The sequence below is a fragment of the Mirounga angustirostris genome, unplaced genomic scaffold (genome assembly GCF_029215605.1).
Source record: "Mirounga angustirostris isolate CCGP_5_RB_7025 unplaced genomic scaffold, mMirAng1.0.hap1 SCAF_8, whole genome shotgun sequence".
NCBI lineage: Eukaryota > Metazoa > Chordata > Mammalia > Carnivora > Phocidae > Mirounga > Mirounga angustirostris.
The window spans coordinates 37,809,381-37,825,457 of record NW_026991716.1 but is presented as its reverse complement, the minus strand read 5'-3'; the positions used below and the strand labels follow the sequence as shown (position 1 = coordinate 37,825,457).

The window sequence follows — 16,077 nt, the reverse complement described above, 5'->3', positions numbered from 1 at the left end:
GACACAAACTCTGAGCCACACACACAAAGAGGCTGAGCACAGGAAGGCTTGGGCGATCAGGTGGAGACAAGAGAAAGTGAAGTTTCTTCACTGCACCCCTGCACTGACTGCATTTGCTTCTGGAAAGCTGCCTACTTTGTGGCACTGGGGACTGGCCAGAGCCATCCTCCAGCGGGCCCGTCCCCGGGGCCAAGACCACGCTCCCCACCCGGCCTCCCCTGCCCCCTCCTCACCTGCACGGCAGAGGCCGACTGCTTGCTGTCATTGTTGCCTGGGGAGCTCAGGCCAGAGGCCTGCTGCAGCAGGAACTGCCTGGCCACCTGGAGAGCCTGCAAGAGAGGGGCCCGGTCAGCTGTCAGCGCAGGGCCTACCTGCTCCAACAATGGCCTGAACAGCCCGGAGGAGGCAGGGGGCCATTAGGGGACAGTGCAGCATCCAGGTTTTAGGGAGAGTCTGGGGGCAGTAAGGCGGAGGAGGCCAGGCTAAGGTGGAAGGTCTCAGGGGTGAGTGAGAGGGTCACAGGGTCCACTTGGACTTGGCAGTACGCCTAAATGTAGGAGTCCCTGAGAGGAGCTGCCAGGGTGTGGGGATAAGAGCCTACAGGGGCCTCACTCTGGGACCTGAGAGGTTTTGTTGGGACTTAATGGGGGCAGCAAATGGAAGGGGCAGTGGCTACAAAAGGATCCCAGGGGAAAGTACAGCAGATGGGACTCCAGGTACTAATACTAGGTACTACTTGCTGAGCATCTACTATGCGTCAAGCCCTTTACACACAAGATCTCATCGACTCCTTCCTGTGAGGCTGTGAGGTAGGGGTTATCAGTTTCATTCTACAGCTGAGGAAACAGTCTCCAGGAAGTAAAGTAACCTGCCCAGGATCACACAGCCAGGAGGTGTCAGAGAGAGGATCTGAGCCCAGGAAGCCTCGGCGGGGTGGCTGGTCTGGAAGCAAAGGGAGTAGCATTCACTTGGAGTCACTGCTCCCAGCTGAGGGGGATAAGGGGGGAGTGTCAGGGTCTGAGCACTGTGTGACTTTCTGAGTCTAGGGATCTGGGTGCAGGGCCTCATGGTACGGGGGAATTCGGTCAAGTCCTCAAGGATGTGTCTGAACCTCCAGTGAGTAACTCCGACCTCACTGTGGTGGTCTGGGCTCAGAGGCCCCAGTGGCTTGGACTGGACTGGGAGTCAGCAGGGTCGTAGCAGTGGGAGGCGTGTGGAGTTTGTAGGGGGAGCAGCTCCAGCCCATCCGTGAGCCTGTAAGGTGAGCAGTGAGAGGTCTGGTGGGAGAGTGGGGGGTCAGGGAGGGAGGCCCAGGAAGTTCTCTGTAAGAACGGCCAAGCCCTCCATTGCCCCACTCTGGGTCAGTGTGGGGTTCAGAGGCAGGGGATGTGGGGACCTGAACTGAATCCACATTCCAGGAGCACAAAACCTGTGTTCCCCCATGTTCCGCCAAGATCTCCTTTGGCACCCCAGGCAGTTGTGTCCAGGCCTCTGGCAGGGCACTCTGGCATCAGATGGGCCTGGGTTTGAATCCCAGTTGTGCTGCTGACCAGCAGTATGACCTTGGGCACGTTATGCTCTCCCTGTGCTTCAGTCTCTTCTGCAAACCCGGAACACTATCCATCTCTGAAACACCAGGGGGACGAAAGGACCCAAGCTTGGCACCAAGGTGGCATCGAGAAGTGTCCATTCCTTTCCCTTCTTGGGAATGTGGGTTCTCTCCATGGGCTCAGCCAGCCGGTGGCCAGCACGGCCTCCTGCCCAGTGTACCTGTGTAATGAAGCGTGCTCATTGCGGCTCCCTCACCTCTGTACACACACACACACACACACACACACACACACTCGTGTTTGTCCTCACGTGGACTTCTGTTCTCTGACCTCAGCACAAGCACCAACAAGGCAAAACCGTGTGCAGTGCAACATGGATGCACTCATATGGTCACCACCCTGCAAGTACTCACGAGTGCCCACTGCATGTACACATGCCCTTCGAAGCCCATTCTTCATTGTTATTGAATAGCTGAGCCGCCCCCAGCCTTGCATCTAGCTTCCCTTAGCGTGGTCTCCAAATACTCCCTGGTGTATCTGCGGGCATGTGGCCCCCAGAAGACCTGGAGCTCACATGAGCGTGCCCCTCACCAGCCCCCCAGATCCTAGGCCTTCCCCAGCCCCTCTTTCTTGCCCTGAACAAGTGGCCTGGGGTTTCTTCTCCAAGATTCACTTCAGAAAGTAGAAATCTGACCTCTGTGTCAAAAGGCTCTGAGAAGCTATGGCAAGGGGGAGAGGCAGTGAGGGAAGGAAGGGAGGTGGCCATGTGGTCATCAGGAAGGAGCCCCTGCCTCTAGGTGCTTGAGTGACCCCCTCCGGGTCTAATGAGTTGGACATATGCTCCTTGTCCTCCAAAGGTGGAGGTGTGGGGTAAAGAGGTAGGGGGCCAGAGGTCAGGGGGAGAACTGGGGGGAAGAGAAAGGCTTGGAGAAGCTGGCCAGCCCAGGTGACCCAGGGGTGGGGTTTCCAGGGGAAGTTGGGGGGAGGGGCCCGGGGAGCTGGATTCACTCCCCTCAGACTTTCTTACTTTGTGGTCCCCTGGAGCACGAAATTACAAGATTTACAGGAACAAATGACGGGCCTTATAGTCTTAATCTGTGACGGATCCTTTACTCACCCGCCTGCCCTCCTCCCACTCTGGGCCTTACCTCCCCAGCAGGCCAAGTGACAGAGAGCCCAGCCAAGGCCAGACCCTCCTGGGACGGCCCCCACTCACTTCTTCCTTCCCGTTACTGAGCGCCTGCTGTGTGCCAGGGGCTGTGCTGGCTGCTGAGACACACACACACGCACACACACACACACCCCCACACCCCCACACCCCCCCGGTCTGCCCCAGGGTCCCTCAGAGCCGGAGCGCAGGCGAGCACCGGGCCGCAGAGCCCAGAGAAGTTGGCGGCGCTGGCTGCCCCTGACCGGAGTCCTGAGGGGCGAGGTCCTCTGGTGGACCAGTGGGCCAGGCGGCTGAAGTGTGTTCCCGGCACAGCGACCCGCACTGCACAGAGGAGTGAAATGGCCCAGCAAGTCCAGAAGTTTCAAGTTTCAAGACCTTGAAACTATTCCCAGGCTGGCAGCAGGAGAAGCTGGAGGAGCCCACAGGGGCCTACAGGCACTTCATTCCTTCATTTGTTCACTTACTCACATGTACGGCCGCCCACCATGCACAGGCCCTGTGCTTAGAGGCGACGGGGAGGTGACAGTGGACAACCCAAGGTCATTTTGTGTCATTTGCTTAAAGCTCAGCCCTGACCCAATTTAGAGTGGTTTGGGTACCACTGAAAAATCATGCTGTGGGTGCCCAGGAGTAAGGGTGATGGGCAGACCCTGGACCTGGAGTCCAAGCTCCCCTCCCTGGATGGCCTGGACATGACCCTGTCCCAGCATACTCCAGTGCTGCTCCATTCCCCACTCCACACCATTGTCCACACATCCAGACCCATGGCTGGGGACAGCACTCTGGGAGCGAGGGGGTCCCTCTGGCCCAGGCTGCCCTCCTCCAGGGTGGGTCACCCAAGGGATCCAGTAGGTCGGAGACTTCCTGAAGCCCCACCTGAGTCCTGTCCACCACTCCAACACACCAGGCCTCATCTACGCCAGCTGCTGGCCCTGGGGCCTGATTACATCACCAGCCTGCCCACTGCTGAGAGACATGGGTGATGGTGGCCCCCACCCCGACAGAGCTAGCCCCACTTTCTCTGATGATGCTGATCAGGTCACAGCCCCCTTGAAAACACAGATGTTGTCAAATGCATCTGTGAGCCCCCTCCCCAGCCAGCAGCAGACAGCAGACTCATTTGTGCAATGCACTTTGGTCTACGCTGAATAGGGGAGGCAGGCCAGGTGGACAGAGTTCAAGAGCTGGTGTTTGTATAGGGCTACATCTTGTTGAAGCTTCACCACCTTGAGTGAGGCAGGGCCCGTGTCATGGTCTCCATCTTCTAGACAAGGAAACTGAGACCCCAGGTCCCATGGGCAGGAAATGGAGTGGACACCTCTGACTGCCCAGCCCCCCTGACCCCCTGCGGGGCCTTCAGGAGCTTGTGCATGGTCCCTCGAGGCCTGTGACTCTGCTCTCCCCTGAGCCTGAGTGCTTTCGGCTGTCTAGGGGTGAAGGGCAGGTAAGGGTGGTGCAGGCAGGCAGACAAGACCAAGACAGGAATCTTCAGAAAGCTGAGCTCAATGTCCTTTCCCTGAGGGCCAGAGACACCCAAATACAGCCTGGGGTGGGAAAAGGCATTTAGTATCCCACACCAAGGAGAAGCCATCAAGGAAACCCTAGGAGGAGGGAGGGAATGGGGGTGGGGGCTCGGGGCAGAATGGCAAACTGGGAGTCATCAGGCCTCTTAAATCCCCTTTCTCTACCCCTTGGACTCAAAACCTCATCTCCAGCTCTGTGGTTTGGGGGATAAGGTCCAGTTTTCCTTCAAAGGAGGCAGTACGAGGCCATTCAGTTCATGGACCCCGGTCAGAGATCTGGATCCAAGTCCTGGCTCCACCATATACTGTGTGACCTTGGGTAAGGTACCTCTCTGAGCCTCAGCTTCTTCCTCTGCGAAGTAGAGGAAGCCCTTGGTTCCCAGGGCTGTTGTGAAGAGTATAGGAGGCTCGTGGAGTACTTAGCACAGTGCCTGGCACTCAGTAGGTCTGGAATGGACACCAACTTTTGTCTTTACTATTAATCTGCCACCTTCCCTGGCAGCTCCCAGTTTTGTCCAGTGCCACCTGGCAGGACACGCTCATCAAACCCTCCCCTCCCCCTCCCCTCCCCTCCCCCTCCAGCCCAAGAACTGTTTTGCTAATGAAGGCGAACTCTCCTCCCCCCGTCGTCCATTCAGAAGTCATTAGCAGGATCTCCACAATTAGGAACAAATGGCTTATAACGGATGGCATCCAGGGAGGGCGGGATGGAGGGGAATGAAGCCAGAGCTTGGAGGGCAACAGGGGCTGCTATGAAAAGAAAAACAAGTCTTGGAGCAGGAGGGTCTCTCGTCGTTGGCAGGATGAGACCACACCCTCATTTCTGTCTCTGAGAATTCAGGGGGGAGGGACCGGCATCCTCTTGATGGAGGCCAGGTGCAGGGCTGTTTACTGGCCCTTTCTGCAGGCTGAGGATCGCAAGGGCGGGGATGTGGTGCTCAGAGACTTGAGCTTGAAAGGGCTGAACTCTGAGAAGGAGCGGCAGAATCCCAAAGACCTGGTGAGCTGGAAGTGTTGGAGGGCATCTAGTCTTGTGTTTTCTAAATTGCTGGTCATGATCTAATGGCGGGTAATAATAGCAATTTAGTGGGTCAAAAAAATAGGAACACACACAAAAGAAAGCATCAGAGTTATTAGGTAAGCATAAGCACTGTTTCATGAAACCGTGTGTTAGGGCTCCAAGTAAAATGTGTCTCTTCGGGTGGATCTTAAGCTAAATGGTTTGTGAAATGTAGCTTTAGTTCACTTCATAGATGTGGAAATGATACAGAGAGGGACAGTGACCCGCCCAAAGTCACACAGTAGCAGAGGCAGAAGCTGAATCCCCTGGGCCTGACATGGGCTCTGTGCAGGGAAGAGGAGCCATGAGCGGCCGGGCAAGATGGAAGACCTTCTGGCAAATTCTGGTTTAATGTGGACTGTGGGGAGGGGCAGCCAAAATGAAATCCAAACTTCTTTTGTCTGCATCTAGCTAATTTTGGCAACTGAGATAGAAATTGTCTTGATAATTTCAACTGGGCCTGGCTAGATTTAGGGGAAGGGGCACAGGAGGGCAATTGGGGAGGTGGTGGTTAGCCTATCCCAAAGCTGAAAAGAGCCCCAGGAAAGCCCATCACCTGTCCCCGCCCCCCCCCCTTACCCACAGCCATAGTGTGACTCTCTATTCATTTATCAATAATGCAGCGAGGATTTGTGAAGCCCCACAGGGCACTTGCACCATCCTAGCCTCTGGGGACGCCGAGTGTTTGCTTTAACAGGGATCAAGCTCTAACGGGATGAACGAGACCCGAAAACAAAGACAAGCAGGCTAAGAAGAGATGGTGGTTAGCGTTACACCAAGCGTTACCCGGAGGACGGCTGGCTGCCTACTTAAGTTGTGGGGCCAGGGAAGGCCTCTCTGAGGAGACATTTAGGGTGAGGAGGGAACTCTTTCAGGGGACAGTATTCACGGTGGACAAAAGAGCTGGTGCAAGGGCCCTGAGGTGGGACTAAGCTTGGAGCATTATGAACCACCAAGGCCAGAGTGGCTAAGCTGAGTAGCCTGGGAGGAAGTCCCAGAGGCGAGCAGGAGCCAGATCACACAGGGACAAGGGTTTTCATTCTAGATTTCATTCTCTGCTTAAGAAAGAATTGCTGGAGGATTTTAAGCAGGCAGTGATATAATTAATCTCTGAGGGTAGATGCCTAACCCACAGCTAGTAAACAGCAGGTGCCTAATAAGGACTTGTTGATTTGAATTAAACAGGAAACACTTCTCCGTCCACTGCTTGAAATGCAACTCCTCTGAGGCCTGAGAGTGGAGGGAAGGGGCCCAGGGAGAAGGATCAGAGGTCAGTGGCCCCAACCACTAAAGGTACTGACCTGGGGAGATCCAAGTTCTCGACTAGCTAGGCTGTCCTCCAGCAGAGACATAAAAAATGAAATGACACAGAAAAGGGGGGCAAGGAGGATGGGGGAGAGGAGACCATAGAACCCCCAAAGTGATTCTACACCTTTTTCCCTTGCAAAAAAAAAAAAAAAAAAAAAGCTTTTTGGAAAGGCTGTAAATTTTTTTTACACCAACCTCGTAAAAATGACATCGCCGCATTCTCAAATTAGAACCATTAAAATGAAAACCAGCAACGCACTGATACAGGCAGGCCCACGTGGGTGGGAGACTCAGAGCCTGGGTGCACAGCTGGGTTTCAGGCCCCCTTCCCCTCCAGGTCCCCAGCACCTCCTGGGGAGGGCCTCACCCTACTGAAAGAAAAGGGAGGAGTCCAGAAGGTGTGAGACCAGAGAGGAAGAGTAGAGTCTGGGGGCATGAGTCCCAAGGAGAAACGAGCCCCTGACCTGAGGACCAAAGACCACTGTTGACAGTGTGTGTGAGGTGGGGGTGTGTGTGCTAATTCACTCCAGAAGCCTCCCCTTCCCACCCCATCCCCCTAAGTAGCTTGGGCAGAGGAGGGCCAGACACGGGAGGAAAACAAAAATGTCTTCCATTCTTCTTTTCCTCCATGCCCTGACATCCCCCCCATCTCTTAGAGGGGGTGAGTTAAAAGCCCATTAATGTGCAGAGCCCCCCAACCCCTTTGAATGTCCTCACAGGATGTGAACAGGATGGGATTTGGCCCCGGTTGTCACAGCAACTGCGGTGGGAGTGCCCAGACGCTAGGCAACCCTCCTGTGACCCTCCCTGACCTGTCACCCCCGAAACCTGAGGACAATGGAAGTGCAGGCTCTGGAGGCCCAGGATGCCTTTCAGTGTGGCCGCCAGCAGCCCTGCTAGCCCCCATCCGGCCTGGCCCAGCCCTCTGGCCCCAAGACTGGCTCTCCTGGGCCAGAGCAGCCAAGTCCTGTCCCCCAGGCCTCTCTAGGCCCGCCACCTCCCACACTCGTCCCGGCCCTCACTGCTCCCCATCAGAGCCCAAAGGGTTTCTGCGCAGTCCCTAGGGAACCCCCCCCCGGGGGGGGGTACATTTCATCCAGGTGAAATCAGATTAGGATAAAATGCGAGGCCAACCTTCAAAGAAAAAACCCATCAGAGGGAAAACAGGGGAGGAAGGAGCAATGAGGAAGGAGACTTTGCTCAGTGAAGGAAGGGGATGGGTGGGTGGGTAGCCGGCATGTCTGCTGGGTCCAGGGTATTCTTTAATAGCAGCTGGGGATCATCAACCCCAGCTGGCCTACGGGGAGCCCGGTGTAAATAAGATTCAGTGCATGTTTGCTGAATGAATGCGCGCTCCAAGGCCTACTGCACCGTGAGCCTTCTTTTCCTGTAAAGGGGTGAGAGACTGGAGACCCGGCGAAAGCCCGAAGGACAGCGTGGAGGCAGTGGGGCTCAGCAATCAGGGGCTTGAGAGGAGGGAGCCAGAAGCAGGGGGTCTTGGCTGCTGAGGGGGCAGCCAGCTGGGGACCCTCTCTCTAGTCAGACGGGGCCTGGCTGCCAAGCCATGTCACCCCCCACCCCCACCCCCAGCCTCTGTTTGAACAAGCTCCCGGCCTGCTGTTGCATGGAAACGGGTGCTTGCTCTTGTTCCAAAGTGATGCAGCCTCCCTCTTCGGCACTGTTTGTTTCAGCCTCAAGTCCTGTCACTGGTCTGACTTCTGACTTGCCCTGTTTATCTCCCTCCTCTCTGTCAACTCATTACTCCCAAAGGCCAAGCCTGCATTTCCAGGGCTTGTTTACCCAGAGTGGAGGGACAGAGACCAGCAGACGGACGGAAAGAGGGAGAGGGGCTTGGAGGCCCAAGGAGGCCCAAGGAGGAGGAATGGGAGCAGTGCACAGCCTGCACACCTGCCCCCAACCTCCCTCCTCTAGAGTGGTGACGTAGGGCCTGCGGGCAGTGTTGCTTTCCACTGCTTTCGTTTGTCTAAGGGCTTTTAGGGCTGGGAATGGAGTGCTCTCCCACACTCACCAGTGAGCGTTTATTTAGCACCTACTACGTTCCAGGCCTCACTCCCTCCATTTCCCACAGGGAACTGTGTGACAAGGGAGGGTAGTGGCCAAAACAAGGCTGTGCGGAGCTCCAGTCCAGGAACCGGGAGACCTGAGGTCACCAAGCCCAGTCAGTGACCCCTCATCTGCAGAATGGGAATAATAACACCCACTTCCCAGGGCTGGCCAGGTGATTAAGTGACCCGTGTATGAGAAAGACCCAAAGCACCAAACTGAGACAAGGTTATTTGTTTGTTTGTCCTCGAAGGACTTTCTGATTGGGGCTGAGGGGAGGAAGGAGGAACCCACCGGGCCAGGCTTTCTTTTCTACAGTTAACCTACCCCGCAAATAGTAAGGAACATTTGTCGTTGAGGGTACTGGAAAATGTTACCCCTGAAGTTTTCCCCCAAAGCCTGGCTCATAGACTGGGGCTGGAAGGACGGGCCACAGACTTTCCTGTTAATTGAAAAACTTATCATTTTAATTTTGCGGGGTTCTTTCATAGTTTGGAGCCAACAGGACCTTTTTTAAATCTCAAATATTTTCCTTGGCTCCAGGCACCAGGCCTAGAGTGAGACCAAATGGGTAAAACAGCCCTCCGCCTGCCTCCAAATCTCCACCCCAGTTTATTTGTGAAACAGATATAGGATTTTCCAGGCCTTTGGGATATTCCCCAAAACAAACAGGAATAACTAGAATGTGGAATATAGACGGCAAAACATGGCTTGTGTGCAATGCAGAGCGAAGAAACCCGATCAGTACAGAAAGTTCTGTCTCTCCCCACCCCACACATCTCCCAGTTATACAGATATCTATGTTCACTCTGCAGTTGAATTGTTTAAAAGACACTTTCCAGTGTCAGTAGTTCTCCCCACCCCGTCCCATCCCCCACCACATTCACAATCTTTCCTAGCCCGGTGTGCACAGAGGTGGGGGAAGGGAAGAGGTGGTTATAAAAAACGGGTGGCCTTGGAGACTTCTGGTGGGGTGTGTCTTGTTATTATTTTCATAAAGGGTAGAATTTGGCCCTTTGACCTTCTGTCCCCGGTAGATGTCACAAACTCTGTGGGTCTCCTCCCCAGAGATCCTGCCTTTTGGGAAGGCTTGGGAGATGCCAGCAAACTCCCAAGGGCTATCTCCCCAGGGAAAGGTGACAGGTCTCCACAGTCCGTAAGAGGAAGTGATTTCTAAAGTCCTCGATTCTGTCAGCATCCACATGGGCCATTCGGTGTGTGAAGAGACTTCACGCTCAAATTGCACCTGATCCTAAAAAGCCCATACTTTAGGAATCGGGGAGACCAAGGCTCAGGGAGGCTCCAGGACTTGGCCAAGGTTGCACTGCTGGTTAAGGGGCTGGCTGAGACTTAACCTGGGTTGGTTCAGTTTCTGTGTTGGTGGTGGCTGACCAACTCCGGGCAGGGCGCTGGGCTTCGGACGGTGCTGCTCGGAGTCTGACCTCCTGCTCTGCAGGGTGTGGTGGGAAAGGGCCCTATAAGGGGCTATGGATCAGGGGAGGAGCCCCAGGGTGAGCCTGGGAGAGAACATGAGGGCAAGATGGGTATACACATCTGTGCACATTTGAGGCAGGGGTGGGGGCGTGCGTGGGGATGCATGCAGGACCTGACTGTTCCGCATTCTCAATACAGCCCCCAAGGGGTAGTGCCACCAGCGAGCGTGGGGAGCAGTCAAATAAGAGGAGGAGAATCCCAAGGCCAGGGCTGGCTGGGCCGGTTCTCCTGAACTTGTCAAGCATGTGATTCTCCCTTTTTCCAGGGGTGGGGCCGTGGGGCCAGAACCTGGGGCCCCTGCTCTGTCATCACCCAACCAGGCTCCCCACCCCGGGGCCTCTCAAACTTCAGCGGCTGGTCTTGAACTCCTGAACTCTGCAGCTTAGGGTGGAATGATGGAGGGGAGAAAAGAGGAGGAGGAGGCAGACAGGGATTCCCAGTCTGACCCCTAAAAATGGAGGCCTGTCATCACCTCCTGCTCTTGGCCTTTTCCTAGCTGCTTTGGACTCTGGTGCCTAGAAGTTTAATTTCTTCACAGCTTGGATTAGGGGCCCAGGCAGAGATGGCGGCGGGGAATATTTTACAATACAAATAAAGTGAAGATACCCCTGTATACACAGCCCCTTCCTCCAAAGAACATGCACCCTAGAGAGTGGTCTCCCTGTCGCAACCCTGTTAATTTAGCCAGTGTGCAGGAGGAGAGCCCAGGCCACCACCCACCTCAGACACACACTCTCAAGCCTACTGCCCGGGGTGTCTCCTTTTGTGGGCATTTCTGAGGCTGTTCCAAGCTCCCCGACCTCTGGGCCTCCTGGGTCCCACTTGTCTCTCCTGGGAGCACGGCTCCCCGCCCCCCTTAGGTGGCCACTGGAATGGGAGGGCGCAGAGGGCGTCCCTGGAGGCTGGACCTTTTCAAGAGGGTTAAAAGTGAGGCTGCTTGGCAGGAAGCCAGTGACCCGCCTTGCCAGGAAGAGAGTGGGACGAGGCCCGGCGGCCCCTCTCCTCCTCTCCTCCTCCGGGATGCTGGGGAGGGGCGCCCGCTCCTACCTGTTGCTGCTGGAAGTGCAGCAGCTCCGCGGGGCTCATCTCGCCGTTGCTGTCTGCTCCGGCCGCCGAGTCCCTGCCCGTGCCGCCGCCACCAGCGCCCGCTGCCCCGGCCCCGCCGCCGCCGCCATCCGCCTGCCCAGAAATGCTGCCCACGCCGTTCTGACCAGAGGGAGCCGACCTGATTGTCTCCGAGGCGGATTCCACCATCATGTCGCTCTAGCGGGACCTGGAGGGGGGAGGAGAGACATGGGGGAGGGGCTGAGGCTCAAGTCTGGACGCAGCCTCCCCGGGGCAGCCACCGAAGCCCCCGCCCCACCAACAAAAAGCCCCTCAACCCCCAAACAACACACCACCACCGCTTAACACCCCCATGCTCCCCCCAATCCCGTCTTAGGGTATCTCTTCCTCCTCAACTTCCTGGAAGCGGCTCCTGGGACCCCTCTTGGGCTGTGGGCCCCCTCCCAATGTCATCCTCTCCCTAGGCTCGGGGGAAGGGGCAGGTCCTCCCCCACATTTCCTGGACTTCCAGGGGACCTTGGCAGGGAAGGGGAGGAGGTGATATCTTCACCCCTGCCCCTGGGGAGGGTGGGGCGGGAAACCCGTGTTGGCCTCTCCCTCCAGGCTAGGGCCCTGGGGAAGCTAGGGTCCGGCTAGGCTATCAACCTGCTAGGATATCGAAGCGCAGAGGAGCTATTCACTGGGACCAACCATATTGCTGAGCCCCACCCCCACCAGTAATGACCTGTGTGTGTGTTCCCCATAGATAGAGACTTCCCCCAGGGCAGGGCCTCCTTATAGGGTCTCCTTCCCCAGGACCCAGAAAGGCTCTAATCCACATTCGTTCCACAAATGCGGTTGCCCTTTGCTCAGCACCTACTGGGAGCCCCTCAGCTGGGTCTGGAGCTGCCGGTGAAGGCAGCCAATGGTCCCACTCCTCTGCCCTGCCATTCTAAAGCCCTCAGCCCAGCACCTGGCCAAAAGCAGACACTCCATAATATTTACTGTTTCTATAAGTACCATGATGCCTTCTCATAAGGATGGTGCGAGGTAGTCATTATCATCCTGATTTTACAGATGGAAAAACTGAGGGTCCAGAGAGTTCAGGGCAAAGAGTCAAGGCCTGAATCCTGTGCCCTCCCTCCCTCCCCCAGCTGCTTCTCCAGTGGTGGAAACACTCCCAGAAAGAGAGGGTATGTTTGGAACGGTCAAAGGTAGCCAGGAGAAGGCCTGAGCTTCCTTCTACCACTCAAGGAGGTTCCAACATCTGCTATGCAGGGGTGCAGTTGTGGGGTGTGTGTATACAGGGCTGCTCTCTAAGTCTGGAGTGTCCCCAGTCCCCAGCTATCCCCAAAGCCAGAGCCCCTTGAGAGGAACACGGACTGCAGTCAAAAGGGACCTGGTTGGTACCCACCACTGATCTTTGACATGTGTCTTAAACTCCCTAAACTTCAGGGCGCCTAGCTGGTTCAGTCAGAAGAGCATGTGACCTTTGATCTCTGGGTAGTGAGTATGAGCCTCATGTTGGGTACAGAGATTACTTAAATAAATTAACTTAAAAAAAAAACAACCACCTTCCCTAAACTTTAGTTTCCTTGTCTGTAGAAGCAATTAATCTTAGCCTCTTGGAGTCCTGTGAGGAGTAAATAAAACAGCACACGTAAAACCACCTTGCATCACGTAAGCTCCAATCCACCCCTTCTCCACCTGCCCTATTCGTAAGGGTGAAGACTCTGAGGCTCCGAGAGGCCCAAGACTTGGCCCAGATCACACAGAGATCGAGGGACCTACGGAAGCCAGCCAGTGTTCGTTCGTTCTTCCCTTCTTGATCCCCTTTTGGCCTAGGCAGACCCAGGACTGCAGGGTCTCCCAATAGGCAGTTGATGAGCAGATCAGAGAGGTGCTGGGAGAGACTGGATTATTTCCCTAGTTCCTTCCCCAAGGTGGTTGCTCCCAAGAGCATCTCCCTCTTGCCCGGAAATTCTCTCCCTTCACTCTGGAAGAACTCTCTTCCCTCCCTTGGCTGTGCCACTTGCTGTTTTTGTCCCTGCTGGAAGCAGAGTTGGGAGGAGTGTGAGGGCCTGGGGGCTTGTAAAGGGGACAGAGAGGTGTTAAGGGTCCATGGGCAGCCCACCGGTCACGTGTGCTCCTGTGCCCCTCTCCCTCTGTGACCCCAGGTGTCTTTGTCCTAATGGCTTGATCTGTGTGGCCCCCTGGGCAACCCTATGCTGCTAGGGTGTCCCGTGTTTGTGCGTTTCTGTGTGTTTCCAAGGGCTTGTCCCCCAGCTGCCGCTCCCACTCCTGAGTTCTGAGAGGAGGTGGGCCAGGGCGAGGGTGAGGTTGGGGGCGATGGTTCGGAAGAGATTGAGCACTTGGGCCCAGGCCTTAATGGCCGTGTCAGCCCGAGGGCCAGTGGCTGCCAAATGATGGATGGGGTGGGCGCCATCCTCCACCCGTCAGAGCACAGGGCCCCAACCCCCTCCTCTGAGCCACCCAACCCGATCCCCGCCAGCAGCCTACAGAGCACCTTCCCCCACTCAGGCTGGGGCCCCAGCTACACATAAGGGGGATGGGGAGACAGCAGGGGCCCACTCCGCTCCCTCTCCCCCAACCCTGGCCCTGCTGGGGGTGGAGAGCAGCTGCCTGTCTTGATTCCAAGTCTAGCTTCTCTAAGATCTGAGAACTCCTGGGCCCCAGGGGGACAAAGACCAGAGCCTCAGGGGTATGTGTGTGTGCACCGGAGAAAGGAAAAAGAACCCAGCAGTTACTTCCCTGAGGTAAGGGACGGTGCCCCCCTTCCAACACTCACACACACACCATAAAGTTGTAGATCAGACAGCAAGTTTGGAAAAAGGGAGAAGAAAGGAAGGAGGCTGCAAACAGAGGTGTCCCTTTCTTTTCTGTCTTTTTATGGGGGGGGGTACAGAGAGACACCCAGTGAACAACATAATTGCTGCAATGTGGTGTGTAATAATAGCTATTCAAGGGCCGATCATTCATATTAAACAGGGTGAAGCAAGCCTCTCATTTGCATGCTTGAGATTATATGCATTTGAAAAGTCATTTCCGCAGGGTGTATGAATGGCATTAATTCCCATGTGGCATGCTCTGCCCTCTCCTGGGGCTTTCACCTCCTTCCTCGCTCCCACCCGCCCCCCAACACGCATCCAAACCTGCACGTGGTTCCAGGCATCTCCACACCCTCACCTTCTCTGCCCTGGGACACCTGCCCTCTGAGGATGAGCATACCAGCAGCCTCACGCCTCCTGCCCATCTCTCCCCTGGGTGTTGCGATAGAAACTGGGGTGTTCTCTGCCCTGTGGGTGCTCAGGCTCTGGGGGCCAGGGCAGCTGGGCCCCGGGGTGGAGTGCTGGAGGCAGGCCTTGCTAGCAGTGCCCTGAGAACCTGGACCCTGGCTAGGAGAAGGCAGAAGCCTGAGCTCAGCCACAACCAGCTGTGAATCCTCTGCCTTCCTCCTTGGGGCCTCAGTTTCCCCATTTCTACATGGAGAGGTGGTCCTGGGGGTCTTTTCTGAGTTGGAAAGCTCCAGGAGTAAAACTCCCTAGTCCCAGCATGTGCACATGAAGCCACAGCATTCTAGTGGCCGGTGGGAGCCACCAAGGGCCCATCTGAGTCACGGCTGTGGTCCCTTGCCCAAAGGGCTCCACCTAATGTGGACCTGAGCTGCCTCCTCTGGGACTGGGGTGGGGGGGCACCCTCCAAGAGACCCCTCCTCCCTTCACTCCTGCCCCCACCCCCACTCCTGCAGAAGAGGAGAGCTCGGGGAAGGAGACCATCTGGTTTCAAGTGCCAGCTGTGTGACCTTGGGCAAGTCACTGCCCCTTGCCCAAGTCACCTGGTTGGTCTTCCTTCATACAGCACGTCAGGAGGGGGCAATTAGGTCTTTCTAGGATTCGCTAAAATTGAGGCCCTCATCCCACACCCACCCCAGCCTTCCCTGACCCCTCTTCTACCACGTGTTGGGGACAGGGGCAAGTGACTGGGGCCGAATTGTTTTAGGTGGTCTAGGATTTCTCTCCGGGGCTCTAGTCCCGCCTTTAGGCAGGTCCCCAGTCTCCCATCTCTCAGGGAACCCCTGGCCGGGAGCCAGGGCACCTCAGAGCCTTGGGCTAGGCCCCGAAGCTCCCGCAGACGCCTTCAGAAGAAAGGAAGGAAGCTGGGTCAAAGCCGCAGCCTCCTCTTCCGCTCTGGGGGAGGCTGCGGGCCGCTGGGGGCACCCACTTCCCCTGAGGCTCCTGGCCCTTCGAAGAACCCTGGCGGGCATGCCACAGGGGACGCCTCCTTGTAACTTTCCTGGTCTGCTTGGTCCCCTCCCAGGCCGGAAGTGACGGGTTCTACCCACCTTGGGGCTAAAAGGAGAACCCAAGGGCTAGGGTGTTTTGGGTGAGAGGAAGAGGGGCCGGGAGCCTCACACGCGGAGAAACCTCTGTGCCTTTTCCGCGGGCACATATGGTGCAGGGAGTATTAATTACCGTAGCTTTTTAATTAACAATCGCTTAATCTGAGCCGTAACATTTGCCACGACACCCTGCGCCTCGCCGTGAACCCGCGCCGCCCGCCCTGCCAACTCATCAATTAATTTTTATTGACGTTTTCTTCCCCAAACAGGCACAATACCAGGGTTTTCCAATTAACACCTCCGCGATCTCTAATTAGTGCAATTAACAGACTGATGGATGCCCGGAGTTTACCCGCGAGGGAGGGGGGAAGGGGCGGGGGAGCCCCCAGCGCACACGTGCACGTGCCGCAGCTGGACAGTGCTGCACCCCCAGCTCTAACCAGAGCAAGGCCGTGGGGGCGTGGCCACAGGTAACCCGTACCCGCGGCAATGGTGGTGGTTTG

The 16,077-nt window shown here is 56.4% G+C and overlaps 1 protein-coding gene across 6 annotated transcripts in view; it reads right to left on the bottom strand.

The window, feature by feature from the left end:
* The window catches only part of FOXP4 (forkhead box P4), a 50,339-nt gene that overhangs the window by 20,251 nt on the left and 14,011 nt on the right, over window positions 1-16,077 (bottom strand). For all 6 annotated transcript variants that reach the window (XM_045866873.3, XM_045866871.3, XM_064597587.1 and 3 more), the window contains exons 2-3: window positions 11,218-11,443; window positions 234-329 (exon numbers count right to left, since the gene is read on the bottom strand). In XM_045866873.3, coding sequence (XP_045722829.1) covers window positions 234-329; window positions 11,218-11,427 — 306 coding nt within the window. In that variant the 5' untranslated portion in view covers window positions 11,428-11,443. The remainder of the gene's footprint in view (window positions 1-233; window positions 330-11,217; window positions 11,444-16,077) is intronic.